General features: G+C 38.9%; 1 protein-coding gene across 2 annotated transcripts; it reads right to left on the minus strand.

Moving 5' to 3' along the window:
* Window positions 1-505: 505 nt before the first annotated feature.
* Window positions 506-19,905, minus strand: MED30 (mediator complex subunit 30). 2 transcript variants are annotated; one of them, XM_071421692.1, is made up of 5 exons: window positions 19,756-19,905; window positions 19,194-19,399; window positions 18,194-18,352; window positions 15,039-15,149; window positions 506-3,985 (listed from the first exon to the last, which is right to left on the minus strand). In XM_071421692.1, exons 2-5 carry the CDS (start codon window positions 19,365-19,367, stop codon window positions 3,890-3,892), a joined length of 540 nt encoding a protein of 179 aa, XP_071277793.1. In that variant the 5' UTR covers window positions 19,368-19,399; window positions 19,756-19,905; the 3' UTR covers window positions 506-3,889. The 2 variants fall into 2 exon arrangements, with proteins under 2 accessions (XP_071277793.1, XP_071277794.1); XM_071421693.1 differs by lacking the exon at window positions 506-3,985 and adding an exon at window positions 8,810-8,878.
* Between the last annotated feature and the right edge of the window lie 679 nt (window positions 19,906-20,584).

Consider the following 20,584-nt stretch of genomic DNA (forward strand, 5'->3'; position numbering starts at 1 on the left):
AAATATGCTTTAAATAATTCTGCATTGTAGCTCTACTCTCCCAGGTTCTATCTGGGCAAAACAAAGCCCCAGGAAATCCAAACCCCTCAAATATTTTTGTAGTCCCAAAATGTAATGATCGTACATTCTGGTATCTGCTTTTGGAAGTGTCAGTATGTTTATCCTGCTCTGGCCTTATCAAAAATATCAAAAATAGCCACAGAATCATAGAATAATTTAGGATGGAAAAGACCTTTATGATCATTGAGTCCAACCATTAGTAAGCAGCTAAACTTATTACCAGTCACAGGAAAATGATGCTCCAAGTGAAGAGGGGGCACTTCCAGAGCCAGTCAGAGCTCTGTGTGTTCAGGAGGGACAGCAAGCCCAGCACTGCTGCAGGCAGCAATTCTGAGAGCCACCAGCCTCATGAGGAAAGCAGGGGAGTGCCAGAAGCATGAAGATAATTTCAATGATATATAATGATATAACAGTCAATGATACATAAACCAAACACTGAAACATCTGTGTCTGTATTGCTTTACTGGTATTTGTAAATACCTCATCTGGTGCCATTTCATTAAGCAGCAGTTAAAGTTCAGTTAGCATTAATAAAATATTAAATTTCAGAACATGTTGACGCCCAATAATTCATTCAAGTGTTTCACAGCTGAGGAATCACCACTTTTCTTCAAACTGTCATCTTCTTGGCCAAATCCTATACTAATTCATGGATCTGATAGCATTTGAATTATATTCACTACCCTTACTTTCATCTGTGTAAGTCAAAGTGTATGGTTTTGGTCCAGCACCTTGTACAGTCCTGCTTTGACAGTATTTACTGTGATAATTTACAATTCTGTCTATTTCTGCACTTTGCAATTTAGCTACTGCCCATCTATTCTGGTAATGGTTTGAAGTGTGTCTCCTCTCTCTCAGATGAAAAACTGTAGTACAGACCTTGGCTACTGCTAGCAGCTGCACAGAGAAAGCTGAATATTTTATCACCCAGACATCTACTTGCAATAGCTGCACTCTTACTCACATTTTAGGTAACTTCTGTACTGTTTGTGTGTAATAAAAAAGTCACCAAACTTTAAACACATTTGGTAGGACCTAGATGCCATCTGAGCTGTACAGTTAAGTCTAATCTCCATTTTCCATAATTGTTCCAAAAATAGAACAAAAATATGAAGAACTGAGAATTTGACATAATTAAGATGATGGTGCCATTTCAGAATCCACTTCAAATACTTCTTCTAGGCTACTTGCATGCTTATGCATGCACTGAACAGAAAGCTGCCACTACAGCTTGCAAATAGATAAATGCATTTGCATTTTAAACCAACAACAAACTAAAATCTCTACTTGCAGTCACCTCTTTTTGAAAAGTTTTGCATATGAACTAGTTATGACTCACAGCTGCAGAAAAAATTATTATTTCTGACCAGCAAATCTGCCATAGTGGTGAATCCAAACAGGGGACAAACAATTCTGCTGCAGCCTTTGCCACGGAGTAAGAGATCTACTCTTGCATTTGCCACATGGGAGAAAAAAGAGAGATCTTGTTTGTAAGGTGTTTTGACATCTACTCACATCTGAGTATTGTCATACATACAGACCACTTTCAACACCAGGTACACTAATCAAAATCAAGATTTTTTTACCACTTTATTTTCAACTGTAAGACTGGACGCCCATTCATCTGTTAATATTTACAGCCTTTGAAAAGAGAAACAGGACAACTATATTGTACCTATTTTCAGGGGAAAGTCACAGAATGTTAACCAGGTATGATTGGATCTGTTACGAGTGATTTTTACCTCAAGGAGTAGACAAATGGTTTGAAATTATTAAAAAACAGAATTAAAGAGATGGATGAAGAACAATGAAACACCTGTGAGCGTGGTGAGACACTGAACAGGTTGCCCAGAGAAGCTGCAGATGTCCCATCCATGGCAGTGCTCAAGGTGAGGCTGGATGGGCTCTGAGCAACCCTGTCTGTGGCAGAGGTGCTGGAACAAGATGATCCTCAGGGTCCCTTCCAACACAAACCATCCTATGACTCTATGAAAATCAGTGTAACCTTTTAAAATCCATGAATCTCAAATCAGTAAGCATTCAGTATCAAACCATTAAAGGTAGCTTTTAAAAAGGTAACTTTTAAAAGGATACCATTAAACTGGACACTTCAGGAGGTTCTGAACAAGTTTTTCACTCAAAACTACTATGGAGTCTGGCTGGGCATGGAATAAGAGTTAAAAGTGATACACAAGAAGCAAGTACTGAGGATGGCTAGTTTTCAACCTGACAAATACTAAAAGTGCCCTATGGATTTATACTGAAACTGTTGTTTTATGTATCTTTTTATCTGAAGAAAGAGACACATAGTACAATGGCAGCATCTGTGGATAGTAAAAATTTCAAGATTATTTTCAGGGCAAATGAAAATTGTGAGGAGTAACAAAGTTAGAACAAAGAAAGATGAAGGTTTATGATTAACTCAAAATAATGAACTGTTCATATACTCCAAAGTTTACTATGACTGATAGTCACAGGGAGAAGATTAATGAGGTCTCTATTCAGTGCATTCTGATAAACAAAACCAAAGTATACCAACCATACATAAATACAGAAATACACCACCAGTCACAGTTGTTCAGAGTCAGCATGGCTTCATGAGGGGGAAGTCCTGCTTGATGAACCTGATTTCCATCTACAACAGGGTAACCCACCTAGGTGATCTAGGAAAGCCAGCAGATGTGATCTTTTGGGACTTCAGCAAAGCTTTTGGATACTGTCTCTCACAGAGGCCTTCTGGACAAAATGTCCAGCACACAGCTGGATAACTGAGTCACATGACAGGTAAGCAACTGGCTGATGGGTGGGGCACAAAGGGTTACAGTGAATGGGGCACATCAGACTGGTGACTGTCACAGTGAATGGGGCACATCAGAGTGGTGACTGTCCCTTACAGTGTATGGGGCACATCAGAGTGGTGACTGTCACCAGTGGGGTTCTGCAGGGCTCCATCCTTGGCCCTGTGCTCTTCAACACGGGACTGGAAGGAATACTGAGTAAGTTTGTAGATGACACTGAACTGGGAGGAGGTATCAACTCCCGTGGGGTCAGAAAGGCCCTACAGAGACCTCCACAAATTAAAGGGCAATCTCCAATTGTGTGAAGTTTAACAAGGGCAAGTGCTGCATTCTGCACCTGGGATGGGGCAGCCCTGGCTGTGTGTACAGACTGGGGAATGAGAGGCTCCAGAGCAGAGCTGTGGAAAGGGACCTGGGGGTCCTGGTCAATGGCAAGTTGAACATGGTTCAGCAGTGCCCTGGCAGCCAGGAGGGCCAACCCTGTCCTGGGGGCATCAGGCCCAGCATTGCCAGCCAGGCAAGGCAGGGGATTGTCCTGCTCTGCTCTGCACTGCAGATAATATAAAAAATACTGCAGACTGATTTGCAGTATCTGGTTGCTGATTTCAGCCCTCTAGTTTTCTGGAGTACCTTTCCTGTCTTGCAACTTTTACTCTCTGTAGAGACTATTTGCACTGCAAAATTAACTGCATATAAACATATGTTTTTATAATTTTTAATTGTATTATAAAGAAAATACAGAAACACTTAATTTATAAAACCCCTTTCTGCATAGGAATCCAAACTGCTACTGTAAATTACTGAGGCAGTACAGCAGAATCACAGAGGTAAAACTTATACAATGAATCTTCTATAAAAACAAACCCCAAACCATTTACATTACTGGAAAATGACCCAACATTTTAATCTTTCAGACTTTTCAAACATTACTGCAATATAATTGTGGAAAAACACGTCACTTCTTAGAAGGAAGTTAAGTATATCCAAACAGATTTGTATCTTCTTCAATTACAAAGATTGATTTTCCTTGTTCAGTTCCTCATTGCCAACATGGCATTTATGTCCCAAATAAGATTTCGTAACTGATCCATGATCTGCTTCAGCTGCTGATTCTTCTGTTTCAGTTTCTGTGGGAAGAGTTTATTAAAATTTTTTTGTGAACAGTTCAAATAGTGCACTCGAAAATTCAACAAAAGTTACAGTGCTATGAAATGCTATATAAATCTTTTTCTCAGTTGTCAGTGAGCACTATTACTGGGATAATACATCCTCTTTAAAGCACATTCTAAAAATACAAGAAAGCCTCAAAAGTTAAGGACCATTGCTTAGAGGGGGAATGCTGTTTTGTTTCACCGCAGCCTTTTATCAAAACACCTGACACCTTCAAAAGCTGGAGGCCTGTGGGGATCAGTCCTCACTTTGAAAAGTCTAAAAGAGAGCATCCTAAGCTGGAAGAAAAAATATGGGGAGCAGGTAAATTTATGTGAATATATGTTTTATAAATTTGGTTTCAAGAAAAATGAGGCATTAACAGTACAAGTTTGAACAAAGCACAGGGTATAGGTGAAACAAATCAAGCTTTTGCAGCCCTTCTGCTATGTAGGTCAACTGTAATGTTTTAAAAGTCCTGTCTTGAAAAAGGTTTTCCCAAGCATGCTGAATTTTTAAAAATTACATATTTGTTTTTGCAAACTACAGAAGCATTTGGAGGAATAGGAGAACAGAAAACTAGCTTTTATTTGGTTGCATAGCCAAAACTTAGAAATCATGTCTCTACAGAAGCAAGATCAGGGCATCAAGGCATCACACAATTTTCCTAACCTTTCATGTTTCACAATAATACCCATATTTATTGTTTCATTTATTCCTTTTCCTGCTCAAATCAAAGCTGTTGAGAACTAAGTTAGTTTGTTGCTAACAGTACCCAGTTTGTCCTTCATTTCATTTCATTTCATTTCATTTCATTTCATTTCTTTCTGATTTGATAAGATGTCAGCCTTCCAACATTAGAGATCAAACTATTTATTCATTAGGGAAGTCCGGAGTTCCAAGTAAAGTAAAAGCCCAGGAAAGACTTGCTTCCATCAAAACAGAACAAAATCTTTCAGGTTTGATGTAACTTTGTTATTTGCACTACACAAAAGGCAATACATTAAAAGCATGACTCAAATCAGTAACACAACTGAAGTTACTGGAACAGAGAGAAAATGAAGCAATACTCTGAAAATTAGCCTCCTGAATTTTGATGTAGTCAACACAACAATATTTTTAAATTGCCAGCTGGTCAGCTGGGAGAGAAGTCCAGAGGAAAAAAGGAAGCCTATTCATTTCAGACCTGTAAAAAACAGTCTGCAGTAATATGGTAATTAGGCTTAGATAACATGGGGACCATAGTAAGGGAAATATCCCTAAATACAGACTTTGCAGGACACTGGAAGAGATAACACTCAGATCTAGATTCCACTAACATGGAATTCCTAACCAAGCATTTGACAGGCTGAAAAGTGTTTTAAAGAAAAATGTGTGCATTTATCTAATGCTTCTTTCTTTTCCATTTGCTGATCCAAGACTTCACAATATACAGCAGAGATTCATCTCCTTACTAAAGACAAGAGAGAAAGCTAAGCAGCATGTAATTACCACAGCACTGAAATGACAGAATTGCAAGGGTCTTCCTACCAAAGGTCATAAATGCAAAATCCTGATGCTTGAGAAAGCACAAGAGGGATGAGATAAACAAGCATGTTCATACCTGTGGCATTTTTAAACATAAATCTGTTTGCCATCCTCAACATCCAATCCTAGAGAAATCAGTGACTGTTACATCAAAACTACCAGTTCAATGCAAGCTGTAACTCCCTCATTCTGAGGCCATGCCATTTCAAGGTATTTCAAAACCTGCATCAATGGAAATGAAGGCTGAACAGTTGGTGATGGTAACTGAAGTCACAGACAGAAGACAGACCCATTGACCTCTGAGAAGTAGGCTGTTTTCTCTCCCCATCCATGTCTAATTGTACTGTTGAATACTGCTACTCGCATGAACTTTGTGTAAGTGATGCCCAAAAGACTCATTCTGTAATACTGCTTTCCTTTCTTGTGAAAGCATTATGACACTGTAAATTGTTTGATCTTTATTTGATGCTGCTAGACAGGGGAACATTTAGACAGGATTTCATTTGTTTTCAAAGCATCTGTAAGGACAAGAAGTATAAATTTGTTTATTTATCTGAAGATAATTTTAGATCCTCATCTTTAGTGAGGAGCTAATTTCTTAGCTCTTCTACTTATTCTGGAGCCAGAAAAAACATCTAAGATGAAGCACCATCCCTGGGTTGCTAGGCTGTTGAAAGAATAAAGAGAGGAGAAAAAAAATCTACTTCAGAGAGCACAGTCTCCTAATTGAAATGCATACAGTGATCTTTGTTACTGATCTTTGACAGGCAGTGGTCCACACCTCAAAGTACTACATAATTAATATGTTCTGCACCACTGGAGTGCTGGCCTCTGCTTAAGACTTTGCTGAGCCAGTAAGAACATCTCAACTCAAGCCTAACCTTGAAAAGATAGGTGAAATGGCCTTCTTGGGAAATGGGCAAAATCTTTAAGCAGCTTTTGCAGCAGTGACAAATTTTCATTTGAACAGATTGCTTGCAAGTTGTCTCCCACTCTTTCCTCCTTCTGTTGAAATGACTTAGTTGAACTCTAGACTGCTTCTCAGGATTAACAGTTGTATGAAACAAGAAAAAGTACTTCATCCTACATACATGCTACAGCTTCTGATTTTATCTGTTTTTAGATAGCACAGGGAAAATCTATGAGGCAGTTTATAATGAGTTTAAGAGACCTAAATTCAAGTTACATCTGTCAGGCCTGTTTCTCTTAGTTCTTCCCTGTCAGAAAAGTGATCTGACTGAAAACCTACCCTAGGGGGTCTTCTTTGGTGATATTAATTTTCAGTGGGGACCATTTTGACTGACCTTGCAAGTATTATGGCCATCATGATGGGGCTGGCAAGGACTGCACCTTCCAGTAACCAACAAGACCTTAGCTGGCTTAGGTCGGGTAGGTCACTTACGAAAACATTTACTGAAGCACAAAACCCACATAAATGAAACGAGGTGGGAGAACCATAACAAAGATCCAGAAATTAGTTTTCTTTCAAGAAGAAAAGCTGCCATAAAGAACCTGCCATGTTTCATACAGATTTGGGTTCACTAGGACACAGTAATTTCAACTTTGACTGAAATACATTTTTTACCAAAAGTTATTTTTGCTTCACTGGCATTTCATTAGAAATCAGTGCTGTCTAGACCAATTCACAACTTACAACCAGAGATGTATCAGATCCTTCCTTTGCACAGTGTTCTTGACTCTCTCCTCATTTAAAGCTCATGTATCCTTCAAATTTTAGAACTAAAACATCCCTATGAGTCATTATGCTGCACACAATCCATTTGTTAGAAATCGCTTATTTGGGCAAAGGAAATAATGTAAACACCATGGTAAGATCATATTCCAAGTGGTGCATGTAAAAACATCAACAGTACTTGTCTAAGTTGTGCAGGCTCTTCTTCTGCTTAAGGAAAAAAACCAAAAAAAGATCTATTTCTATCTTGAAAATGTTGTATTGAAGACCATTCTCCTGAATGCTGTGCCAGCTGTGGTTTTTACCTGCTCTATTCAAGATCTACAACAGTACAGGCCAGAAGGACATCTCAGTGTCCATATTAATATTAACATTAAATATTAATAACCACAGTACTTTTACTTGCATAAATCTTAGCAAAATTTTTAAAAATTATGTTTACTTTGTTGATTAAGAGTCTACTATAGAGAACTTGGATCATATGCTCTCCCAGGAGTATAGAATCATGGAACTGTTTGGGTTGGAAGGGACCTTTAAAGGTCATCTAGTCCAACCCTGCAATCAGCAGGGACATCTTCAACTAAATCAGGTTGCTCACAGTCCAGTACAACCTGACTGTGAATGTTCCCAGGGATGGGGCATCTATCACCTCTCAGGACAAGTGTTTCATCACCCTCAGCCTAAAAAATGTCTCCCTTATATTTCATCAAAATTGGCCTTCTTTTAGTTCAAAGCCATTACCCCTTGTCCTATCACACCAGGCTCTGCTAAAAAGTGTGTTCCCATCTTTCTTATACGCCCCCTTTAGGTACTGAAAAGCTTCTGTAAGGTCTCCCTGGTGTCTTCTCTCCTTCAGACTGAACAGCCTCAACTCTCAGCCTTTCCTCATAGGAGAAGTGTTCCATCCCTCTGGTAATTTTTGTAGCCTTCCTCTGAGCTCACTCCAACAGTTCCCTGTCTTTCCTGTGCTGAGGAGCCCAGAGTGGACACAATATTCATGTTACTCCTTCTGACCACTGAACTGCTGTAGGAAGTGATTCTTGAAAGCCTTATGAAGGTGACAGTGGCCTCCATGTTTCCAGGTAAGCCAGGCCCAAGAAATTCCTACAGAAACACGATGTTTGTAATAGGAAGGTGACATTTATATTGCTCTTTTTTTAAATGAATCCTTCATAATGAAATCTCTGAAGTATGAAGGTGGAAAAACCTGCTTTTTTCCTTTGGTAGTTAAGAGACTATTACAATGCTATATGCATATAGCATATGTTATATGCACATAGCTGGGAAAAAATGTGATGGAAAAAGTGCCCTCAACACTTTGCTCGAACTCTCTTAGAGCTGCCAAGTAGTGTCTTAACTTATGGCTGCTCAACTGATACCAAGGCTCATTTTGCATCATAATAAATGCAAATATCAATCTACTTATATTTTTTTTCCCAAAGGAATAAAAAATATTCATCATTAATACAGTAACTGCTGTGCAATTAAACATTAACACACTCACTGTCCAGTATCTACAGCTTTTCCTGATGTCATCCACAGGCATGACTGTTCTACATTTAGCAGAAATGAGAGACTGAATTTTCTGCCTTGCACCTCACCTGACAGCTGAAAGGAAAACTGCTCCTTCTGCATGTGTAACCCTGTGTTCCTGAAACAAACAGAAACACCAGTGACAGCCTGTGCTCTGCTGCAAGCTCAATACTTTTCACCTATTGACCCAGACAGGATTGTATTTATGCACTGATCTGTTGTTCTGAGAGGAATAAGCACCTTCATTCAAATAGATGGATGTTTGCTTCATACCAATTATTTATCATTTGACAATGAGGTCTGAGGTCTTATTTACTGAGTACCATCTAAGCTCTGTAGCTTGTAATGGAATTATTCATTCCCCAAGGTGCTTCTCCACCACACTTCTCAGTGTTACATCCCCATTCTTTATATGAAAATCCCACAGATCTATGATCCTCAGCTACAGATGGCAAACTCAGTCACATGAACACTACAGATAAAACTGCAGTGCTGCCAACTTTGTCCAAAGATATTTAAGATTCATGTTCATCTCTAAATTTTGTATTTTAACAGCTTCCCACATATTCAAAGCTACCATGAGCCATAAGGGGAAGAATGAACAACTACCACAGATAATTTGTGGCAGAGAAAAAAAAATTCAGCTCCCAAGAGCTGCCTTAGTTAGTTACTCACTACACACAATAAATCCTTCCTTCTCATTCCCAAATTCCCTGCTTACTCCATAGTCTAATGCCAGTCAGGCAAGTCACAAACCAGGATTTTTATAATCTTATTTACTACAATACTGATTCAATTTAAATATTGCCTAGTCTGCCACAAAAGCAGAATAGCACAAAGAACTCTTCCAGAATAGAAAGTGGGAAGGGGGGAAGAGGAACCAAATGTGGTAATGCAATAAAGGTTGTATAATATACATCTGCAAGAGGATAAAAGGGGACGTTGGGATTTTACAGGCAGCTTTATGCTCACCTTCTCCTAACTTTTTTAACTTTGTAATGTGATATGGTTTTGATATGGATGCAATGTGAAAAAAATTGTGTGCAACATTTTATACAAAAGTGAAAAGGAAATAATTTATGATCTGGAATAAAAATACATCTGAATGCTGAGAAAGCTGGTTTATGACATAACAAGACCACCCTATTTAATTTTCTCTTGGAGAGGGGGGATATGCTCCTGATGAAAAAGGAAACATTTCAGCTCATTTCCAAGAAAGACAAGGAGGGAGATCCAGAAAACTACAGGCCACTCAGCCTAACTCGACTCCAGAAAGACTGTGCAGCAAATCCTTCAGAAAGTCATATCCAGACACATATGGTAAGGTGACTGGGAACAGCCATACTGGATTTCCTACAGATGCCTTGTGCCTGACCAACATGACAGCCTTCTACAAAGAAATGACTGGCTGTGTGGCAAGGAGGGAGCAGGAGATTTTCTTCACTTCCATAAAGTAAAATCATTCATTAGTCAGGCTTTTGACACAGCCTCTCATTGCCTTTGAGCAAACTGGAGAGATGTGATTTGGACAGGTGAATTACTGGGCTGATGGAAAACTGGCTGGACTATGGGGTTCTAAATGCTGGGATCATCAGTATTAAGATAAGTGCTAGTTGGTCACCCTTGAAGCTTCTCAGATTGATACTAAGGTGAATATTCTTAATATCCTCATTAATGATCAATCACACTTAATGACCTAATCACCATATCAAAGTTATCAAATTGGTGGACAATGCCAAACTGGGGAAAATGGAAAATATACTCAGTGGTGGGATATTGGAGCCAGAGGAACCTCAACAGGTGGGAAAGGCAGGCCAACACCTATCTCAGGAACTTCAATTAAAGCAACATCCTACATCTGCACACAGAATAAACTCATACAACAGCACAGGCAGAGGGCTGACTGAATAGAAATGAAATTTGCAGAAAAGGATCTGAGGTCCTTTTAGATACTTTCTAATGAGTTTAACAGGAGTCATCAGCAGATCTTTTTTTGCAACAAGGAAGACAAACTGCCCTCTGCCCTGTATTAGTAAGAGTGTACCTCTCAGGTCAGGTGAGTACCTCTCATACTCTCCTCTGTTTGGCTCTGGAGAATGACTGACCAATTTAGTGATCAACACAAAGCTCTATCATACTGGATAATGCCCAGTGGAGGGCTACCACAATGATTAAAGCTGTGTTTGTTCAATCTCAAGCAGAGAAGGCCAGAGGGAAGGATCTCAGTGACATCTTCAGCCACCTAATGAAGCTCACAGAAAAGAGAAAGCTGGACTCTTCTTGAGTACACACAGCAAAAGGATGAGGGGCAGTGAATATACAAGTTATGACAAAAAAAATTCCAATGTAACATTAGGAAAATTTTCACAGTAAAAGGCAACCATTAAGAAGGGCCCAGAAAAGACAGAATTTCAATCCTTACAAGTATTTGAAATGCTGGAGCATGGACATGAGTTGGAGCAGCTGGATCTAACTTTGCTGGTTGACCCTGTCTTGGGCTGGGGGCTGAACCAGATAATCTCCAGACCTCCCACTGGGCCTAAATTCCTCTGATTCTACCGTTGCAGAGAGTCAGTTTGGTACTCAAAAATTCATGGAATTGTCTCCAGTGCAGATTAAGCTGCCCAGAAGGTGTCCAAGTAACTAATTCTTCCCCTCTCCCCAAAGCGTTCTTTTGTGCACACTTATATTTTGGGTGAAAAAGGACTGCACATATCAAACCAATTAAAATACATTCAAATACTGAAAAAGGTAGTTTAAAAGGAATTTAGGTTTTCTGCATAGTCCTAAACAGCATCAGCTGCAAGGCACAATGTTTGTGCTACCAAAAAAAAGCCCAGAGCTAAACTTGTTACTTAACTTGAGTCTGTCACGTAGATTGTCTTTTTCTCTCTTAGCAAGATCACTGTTAAACACTTAACAAACATCAGTTAAGAACAGCAAGTAAAATTGTTTTCTAAGGGCTACCTGGAATGTCCAAATGCTATTTTGCTTTGTTTTCACCCAAATGTACCTACACTACTCATTATGTGATGGTTTTCCTAAGTGCTTCATTGAAACCAGACCTACAGCATGAATGAAACCTAAGCTGTACTTGCTCCATTTCTAAAAGTGAGCAGTAAAGAAAACCATTGATAGGGCAGCAAAACAGATTAAATAATTCTCAATTTTTGATTTGGTATTTCTGTTTCAAGTCCTGTCAAATATACTACAAGACCACAGACTGAAGGTGAGCCTGACATCTTGAAAATAATACTGATGATTCTATACTTTAAAGATAAAAAACTTAATAGACAGAACATTAAACACTTGAAAAACATGAGCAGAAGAGAGGAAATCTTGGTAACATCTTCCACTTGCTGCAAATAGATTCATTTCAATGAAAACTGGATCAAGACATACTAAAAGACCAATTCAAGTGCTAAATTGATTCTGGAACAGTAATTTATTCTGAAAAATTCAACCACCTCAACAATTTATGAGCCCATAAAACATATACAGATAAAAAATAATAAGCTACATTTTTGGGAACTGCAGGAGAGAATTGTTTAAGACAAGAGATAGAGCTAGCTAGGGCTCAAGAAATGGTTTGTTTTATAATAATGGTAGAAGCTTCTTATTGTGGTTCAAAACTCCCTTGTGCTATAAAGCTTAATAGGCTTCATTTAAACCTACAGTTGCTAATTATTACTGGATTGCTAGGACAGAAATTCATTGCCTTGTAAACTTATCTATATTTTAAATTAACAGACAAGTACTTACACAGCCATTAGACTTTCTGACCTCACAGGTAACTCCAAAATAGCAGAATAACTAAGTAAAAAAGGTGTCACAATAAACCAATATGAAAAACTCCTGCAGTTTTTAGGAACTCTGTTACATCAACAGGTTCTCCTGCTCCATGAACGGGATGGTGAGCACAGGAAGCACCGGATGCTCCCCCCCTCCTCCTCCTGAGGATGCTCCCTTCCCAGACACCTGCAGTAGCAAAGGAAAGCTGCTGTTTTTCAAGTCAGTGGTTCATGGAATGAGGACATTTTGATGTGAGAATATATGATCCACAAGGTTTATAAGAGCTACTCCTAGTTTTGGCAGTGCTCCACACAGGGGCAGTGAGTGTCTTTGACACACATCCAGAGCCACTAAAGAAATCACACTGGCTGGGGTATCATGGCATGAAGGGCAAAATTTAGAGATACAAGGCAGGTGTAAGAACTAATTCAAATATCACAATAGTGTCAAAGTCTTGGGTTATTGCAACAGTGATTTTTTTAATACCAATAACATGTAAGACTGAAAAAATAATGCCTATCAAAGCAAAAAGGATTAGGTGAGAACAGAACAAGGAGCAGAAGGAAGATTTGGTTAAAAATATGAAAAGCTTATTTAACTACCATGTTGGTTTTCCTGTCACAGTATTCTCATCAACATTTTGTATTACTGAAATTTTCCTAAAATTAATTAATCAAATTGAGTTGGAGGAGGACATTACACATTAGAGAGGCCTGAAGAGCTGTCAGATGTGCCAGCTAAGACCAAGAGCAAGCCCTCCTTGAACCCAGCAGCCAGTGTTAGAAATTAGGCCAATTATCTGATTCTACTGCTTTTTCTTTGGAAAAAAAAAAAAAGAATTTATATATTTCTAGTCATAAAAGCATTACCTAGTCTGTAATGTATTAAAATTTGAACTTTGAAAATGGTAGTAAATGTGCTTATAGAACTGGAGGGAGACAAAAGAAAAAAATCAGTGAACTTTCAAAAAACAAGAAGTTTAACTTTCTTTTCCTGCAGTTACTATTTGTCCACAAGAATTCTAGAGAAAGTTCAACTACCTTGTGAAGATTTCCTGTGGAAAATCTGGAAATTAGGTCTAGGCATTTAAGTATACAGGATTTCACCCTATATTTACATAAAGATTTCAATGTCTTCTTAATTACCAGTTTGCTACCAATGGTCCTGCAACACCATCAACCTTTTTAAGGTTCAGAACTCTTCATAAAAATTTATGAAATTATTTTCACAAGGTCACACCAAGGAGGTTTAAAACCATATTAGCATACAAGTACAACAACAAGGGAAAACCATGTCACAGAACTATTAAAACCACAGCAAATATGGACAGTTAAGCTTATTAACACTTAAAGATTGCAAATAAATGTGCATTAATTCATAGTACAACGTTACATACAATATAATATATTCAACCCTGCTACATCAGCAGTGAAGAGAAAGATTACAACAGGAGAGCTGACAACTGCATTTCTCTAAATTCACACAGTCCTCATTTTTCCCTGTACAATACACATGCATTTTTCTAAATAAATGGGTTATGAAAAATTCAATACATGTATGATTGTGAAAGACAAATTAAAACATTGGAAATATTTTAAAAGCTGAAAATCCATCAATTATTCATTCCATAAATAAACATTTTATCCATTTATTTCTTTTGTTCAGTTATTTTTGTAGATTATAACTCCTTCTTACTGAGCATTTGCAGATATTACAGCTATAGAAATATGTATTTAATCCTATCTTTCTATTTTACAGATTGAAGAAACAATGTTCAAAATTGTGGTCTGGTAAAACTATGTATTTTTAATCTCTGTATTACATTATCTTTTACTACAGCATAATTATTTTTAGATTTGAATCCCTCTACACTAATTGTACCCAGTTGCACAATGCCACTCAAACTGAAAATTTAACATTTTAACTCATTTAACATTTATAATTCATAGTGCATTTTTTTCTGAATGTGCCAAGATTCAGTAAATGTTCCTCTTTACAAAAGGAACAGTCTACCTCAAACTGTCAAAATCCAGAAGGTAGCCCTGAAAATTCTTTACCAATTCACATAATTGTAAAAATATTTACATCTGGTGTTCAGTATCAATTATTTTTACACCTAAGGTAAGTTTTGAAGATAAATTAGTGCAATGGGCACCTTAGTTCAGTTTGTACTGTCAATATCTAGTGGGTAGCACATAAACACAACACACTGTATTCATAAAAATAAATGTTGGTTTTAAAAGAGACACAAGTTAGAATTGTCAGGAAGCCCAATTGTTAGGAAACTCTACTGCCAGAGGTACAGCTAAAAATAGTAGTTTAACTAAAAGGTCAATACTGAAATATTCATAAATAAAACCATTTATTTCCAGTTTTGATGGCAGTCATCACATATTCTGTATTTAGTACAGCAATCTAGAAATTTAGGCTTTGTAATGTGAAAATGACATTTCTCAGTTTATGCAAATTAATTTCAACTTTGTTACCTTATTAACTTCCATGATTTCCCTTCTCTCTTCACTAGCAAAACGAAGCTGACTTGCAGCACCACGATCATCATGCTTGGAGCCATCTTCTTCAACATATGGAATAAGTTGCTGTGAAGACAAGAAACATCAGCTTTAGTTAAAAAAAAAAAAAAGAAAAAAGAAAAAAAAGGAAAATAAAAAAAGAAAAAACTCAAATACTCAAATCCAGGAGATACATATGGTACTACCATTTTCTCCACAGGTTCTAACTACCCAAGGGAAAGTGGAGACAAGCCTGCTTGCCACCTCAAACCTCAAGGCCTTGCAATGACCTCAGTTGGTTCTCCAGGCAAACAATGTGCTTCCAAAAGACACAATCTCACACATTAACAAGCCTAGTCCAAAGAAAGTTTGTAATTGCAGGCAGAAGTCAGTCTTTCCATTTTCAGATACTCGTCATAGATAATCCTTGTAGTTGAATTCTGCAGATTGAGGTTTTAAAATTTACTATTCCACACTAAGAAATAAAACCACAAAGTTCTCATTATCATAAGTCATGTTAGTGATATACTGAAGATAAATATGACTGGCTTTACATAGCTACTTGGCTAATACTCTAGTTATGATTTGCTGTTTTAATGAGCCTCTGTTTGGCTACTCTTAAGACCAGGCCACAGTTACCTAAAATGAGTTTTTCTGTAAGTATTTCTCACCATGGTCTCCTCAGACACACAGAATCACAGTTTGGTTTAGGCTGGAGAGGACCATACTGCACTGTCTTTTTTGTAAAGCTTGGACAAAGCCAAAATTCCTTGATGTAAAATTTGTAAATGAATATTACTATATGTTTCCTTCCTAAAAAAATAGATCGAAAAGAAACATACTAGATACAAAACAAACACTTGTTTCTGTGTCAGAACACTCCCAAGCTACTAACAATTTCTTAAAGGATAATACCTCCACAAAGTCCATACTCTGACATTGTTTTTTCTGTCCTGTACTATGCAAAAGTACATCCCCGTTCACAAACATATTACAGACAAATGGAAGACTGATATTGATAAAAGTGACATTAGTTTAAAAGCCTGGGAGCAAGTTGCTCATCAAGTGCATATGAACTTCTTACTTAGGTTGGGGTGCAATATTACAAAGTGTTCACTGCCTCCAGCTTCTGAAGGAAAACTTAGTTTGATTTATACCACCAAAAATGTAATTTCCTTCTACACAAAAATTTTTGCAGCCATTCTTATTAAGCTTAGCAAAATGGACAAAAGCTACCACACTAAACAATGCCGTGAAAAAGTGGCAAATGTTCACCACTTACTACATTTGCAGACCATAAAGAAGAAGTAGTAGGGCTGCTATATGCTTTTGGAAAAAACTCTCTGATGGAAAAATAAAGCAGCACTCAAAGAAGAACACTTCTTTAAAGCCTCCCTATCTTTCAGAAAAGAAGATAGATAAAAAAAACTAAACAAAAAACAAACCTACCAAGAAAAGCTGAACTATTCCTAATACACAGAAAAAGCAGGAAATTTAATCTTTGTAGGAGGATCTCCTTCACAATTATCTCATGCCTTGCTATGTTGGTTAACAAAAAGTTAACAATACTTATTACACATCAGTACACATTACCAAAAATTATGAAAACATTTGTATTGATAGAAATGGAGTAAGTATTACTAGTAGGTATAGACTTCTCTTGACTGTGCAACAAAATAGATTTGTTGATATTCTGTAAAGACATGGTTAGAATATCAGCCACTAAATAATACAATTGAGACTATTGTTGAACTACTGGAAGAAGAATTTAAGAAAACTGATCCAGGAGGAATGGTGTGTCACTGTCATTCACTCTAACCAATAAAAACATGAGGAGGCAGGAATCTACTAAGTTCAGAGAAGAAAAGACTAAGAAGATTAAAAAAAAGCCCAACTATCAATAAAAAACTCTGCTGTGACTAAGTTATCAGTGAAACCTTGCATTGAAGAAAGCCTGAAGTGATTACTTATTTTCTCTATGGAGATTCTTTTCCATCCTGATAATGGGAAAAAAAATGTGAAAAGTTATAGAAAAAAACCAACCAAATGCCACATCATTCCACTGTTATGAGGGAAAATAAGACACATTAAAAGCTTTTAAAGAAGTTCAACACACTGTGAAAACTGGTCTTATTTTCTTAAATGGAAAAATTTACTTATTCCCCTGCTTGCTGTCAGGTTTCCAGATAAATTTTTCTGAAACCCTTGTCAAAAGTCAGCAACTGTAAACTGAAATAGCAGTCTAGAATGGACTGTACAGAATGGACTTCTTCATTTCTTTACTCCTATTCAGTTAAGAGACTCACACTTCAAATATAATGTCTGTATGATTAAAATTCAATGGACAATCAGAAGTCCATTAATAAAGTTGCCTCAGAATCCAGAGGTCAGTAATTAAAGAATTTCAAAGTTCTGGTTAATATAGAGCAGGAACAACTCAAATTGTAACAAAACCCAGGGTTTACGAGCATTACTAGAAATTAGAAACAACTTATGGGGAAGATGGCATTTAAGATTTAACAAATCACAGCAGTGTTATTAAGAAAAGCTTTGGCAAATCCTCCTCCCTGGAAGTTTTATGTTGTAACTTTTCTATCACCACTGCACATTTAAGTTTGGTTCACACTGCCCAGCAGGTTAGGAATGGCTGAGTGAGGGAACTATGGAGGCACAGATTATTGGCTAGAGAAAGTAAATAATACTTATTACTCAGGAGCCAGGCTGACAGGTTGAAGCAGGCTTTTTCCCACTTTTTCCCACTTCTTGTAAAAATTTGCCCTGATCCTCTTTTTTTTTACCTAGGGGAAACAAATTAGGTGAAGATACCAAGAAGCCAGAGGAAAAAAGGTTAAAATTTTAAATTAAGTTTGCTTTCACAGAATCACAGAATCAATTAGGCTGGAAAAGACCTCTGAGACCAAGTCCAACTTATGACAGTACACCGTGTCAACTAGACACTAAGTTTCACAATCTTTCAACAAGCTCTAATTAATAAACAGAATTCAGTCCACTGAATAATTCCAGTAACATTAAAACTTGTTATGAGTTTCCTGCAACTGAGGAAAATGGATCATTTGCTATCCAGACTGGTTATTCTGATTTACAATTTATACATAAATAAAGATACTTACTTCTATGGGAACAGGATCGAGCCCAGCACAGTTTTCATTGCATTTGTCATAGACTAATCTCAGTTTTCTGAAGAGTATTGATAGCTGACGGAGATGTTCCTGCAGCTTTGCCAGTCTGTCTTGATATGTTGCAGTATGATAAGTAACACCATTTGGTAACTTAGAGAACCAAAACATTAAAAATATTAAAGTTTCTGTCACATGAAATGAATAAAGATATCAGACAGGTTTTTGTATATTTTAGACTAAGACAATCACACTTTTCTTATAGCAATCACTGAAATTTTTATTTTCTTTACTAGGAAAATTACATATTTTATGTGCTCAATCACTGCTGTCAAACACCCTCATGTATTCTACACTTTTTGTCATCATCAATCCCTCTGACTTTTCAGTGAGTGTCTTCACAATGCTTAAATATGACACTGTAGTGACTAGGGTTGAGATTTTGTGTCTCAACCGCAGCCGATTCAATTCAGTGACACAAGAGTTATGAAAATACAGAAGGAGTGGGAATGATTATTTATCTTGTACTCTTCACAGAGAAAACACAACAGAAATTTGTATGTTTTCTCAGTAAGTAGACATAAATAAGGATTATGTTGTTTTTCCTAACAAAAAGAAGTTTTAGGTGAAAAATATTACAGAAAAAGATCAATGAAAATTCCTCTAAATTTACTCCCCATATGTTAACATAAGCAGAGAAACATAACTGACATATGAACAGACTTCATTGTACATAAAAGCAAACATAGTTACTAAGCATATTGAGAGGTTTTTTTATTGGGAGGGCAATGACAATTCAGCATTTCTGAATTTCACTTAGTGTACAGGACTAAACAAATATATTAAAAGTAGCACTCACTTCTTCAACCAATTCTCCTTTTCAGAGCAGTTTGACCGAGTTTTCTAAACGTCCTAAGGTGTCTCTTCAGTCTATATATACTGACAGCTGGTGATAAAAACATGGAAGCCGAGTGTATAAATAGTTGTTTCTCACCTGCATGTTCCTCAGTAACTGGAAGATTTCCATGGTTCGAAAGACAATGTCCTGCACGGTCTCCTGGCCGATGCGGCAGAGCGAAGCCGTGTTCACCTCCCTGGCAGCCTGAGCCTGGGTCCCGGAGAAAGCGCCCGGCGGCATCCCTGCCCCGGCCAGGGGGGGGGTCGACATCTCCCGGCCTTGACCCGTCACACCAGGGCAAGCTGCACAAAGAGATGATGATGGAACGATCAAATGCTTGTTTGACTCTATCCCAGCAAACTTCTGTAGGGTGGCAATCCCACTCCCTTTCCCCATACGCTGTTCTGTGCAACAGCTGAGGCTGGCTCAGGGCAGCACCCCTTGGACGCGGCTCCCTGAGGCACCGCAGCTTTGCCGGGCGGTGGAACTGGGGGTGCTCCTCACGCACCTCCCTCCCCTCAGAGCGGTCACTGCGCTCGCCCCTGCTCCGATCCGTCCCAAGGGGAACACGACAGAGATTTTTGCCCAGCTCCAGCAGGCAGAACTGCAGCCCTGGGCTCCGGTACCCGCCCGACCACCCCTCCCTCCGCTGACCCACCGATTCCCGGGGCGAAGCGGTGCCCCGGCCCCGCAGCGTGCCCCGGCCCCGCTGTGCGCTGCAGCCGCTCCAGACGCGTCGGTCCCGCCGCACTCGGGCCGTGCCCCGGATCTGCCGGCGGAAGCGCTTCCCAGCGCCCGGCGCCGTCACAGCCGGAGGGCGGCAGCGGCAGGCGGGGCCGGGCCGGCTTGGGACCGCCCCTGTACCGCTGCTCTCCGTCGAATATCTCGCTCGGGAGCCGGGGCGTTTTTGCGGGCAGGTTAGCCAGCATGCGGGCTCTTGAGGTTGAAAAGTTTGGTCAGAATCCCCAGGCAGATTCACACATTCCTACCACCCCTCTGTCAGATCATAGAACAGTTTGGATTGGAAGTGACTTAAAGATCAATTAATTCCAGCCCCCCTGCCAGGGGCAGGGGCGCCTTCCACCGGACCGGGTTGCTCTGAGCTCCGTCCGCCCTGGCCTTGAACGCTGACGGGAGCGGGGCAGCCCCAGCTTCTCGGGCAACCTGCTCAGAGTACCGCCACCCTCGCAGCTAAGGATTCCTTCCTAACATCTAAACCTACTGGTTTTCGGTCTGAAGCCATTCACCCTTTCTTATCACTGAAGGTCAGGATGAAGAGCCCCTCTCCACCTTCCCTGCAGGCCCTTTCACATACTGGAAGGCTGCTATGAGGTTTCCTCTCCTCCAGGCTGAACAGCCCCTGCTCTCTCAGCCTGTCTTTGTAGGAGAGATGCTCCAGTCCCAGTCACACTGATGAATGGCTGAATATCTGTTTTGTGGGATGAGTATGCATTGCCAGTCTGCACTGTAAAACCTGTGCTAATTTT

Source organism: Agelaius tricolor, unplaced genomic scaffold, assembly GCF_023055355.1.
Source record: "Agelaius tricolor isolate 1412-34295 unplaced genomic scaffold, bAgeTri1.0.p SCAF_2, whole genome shotgun sequence".
Lineage (NCBI taxonomy): Eukaryota > Metazoa > Chordata > Aves > Passeriformes > Icteridae > Agelaius > Agelaius tricolor.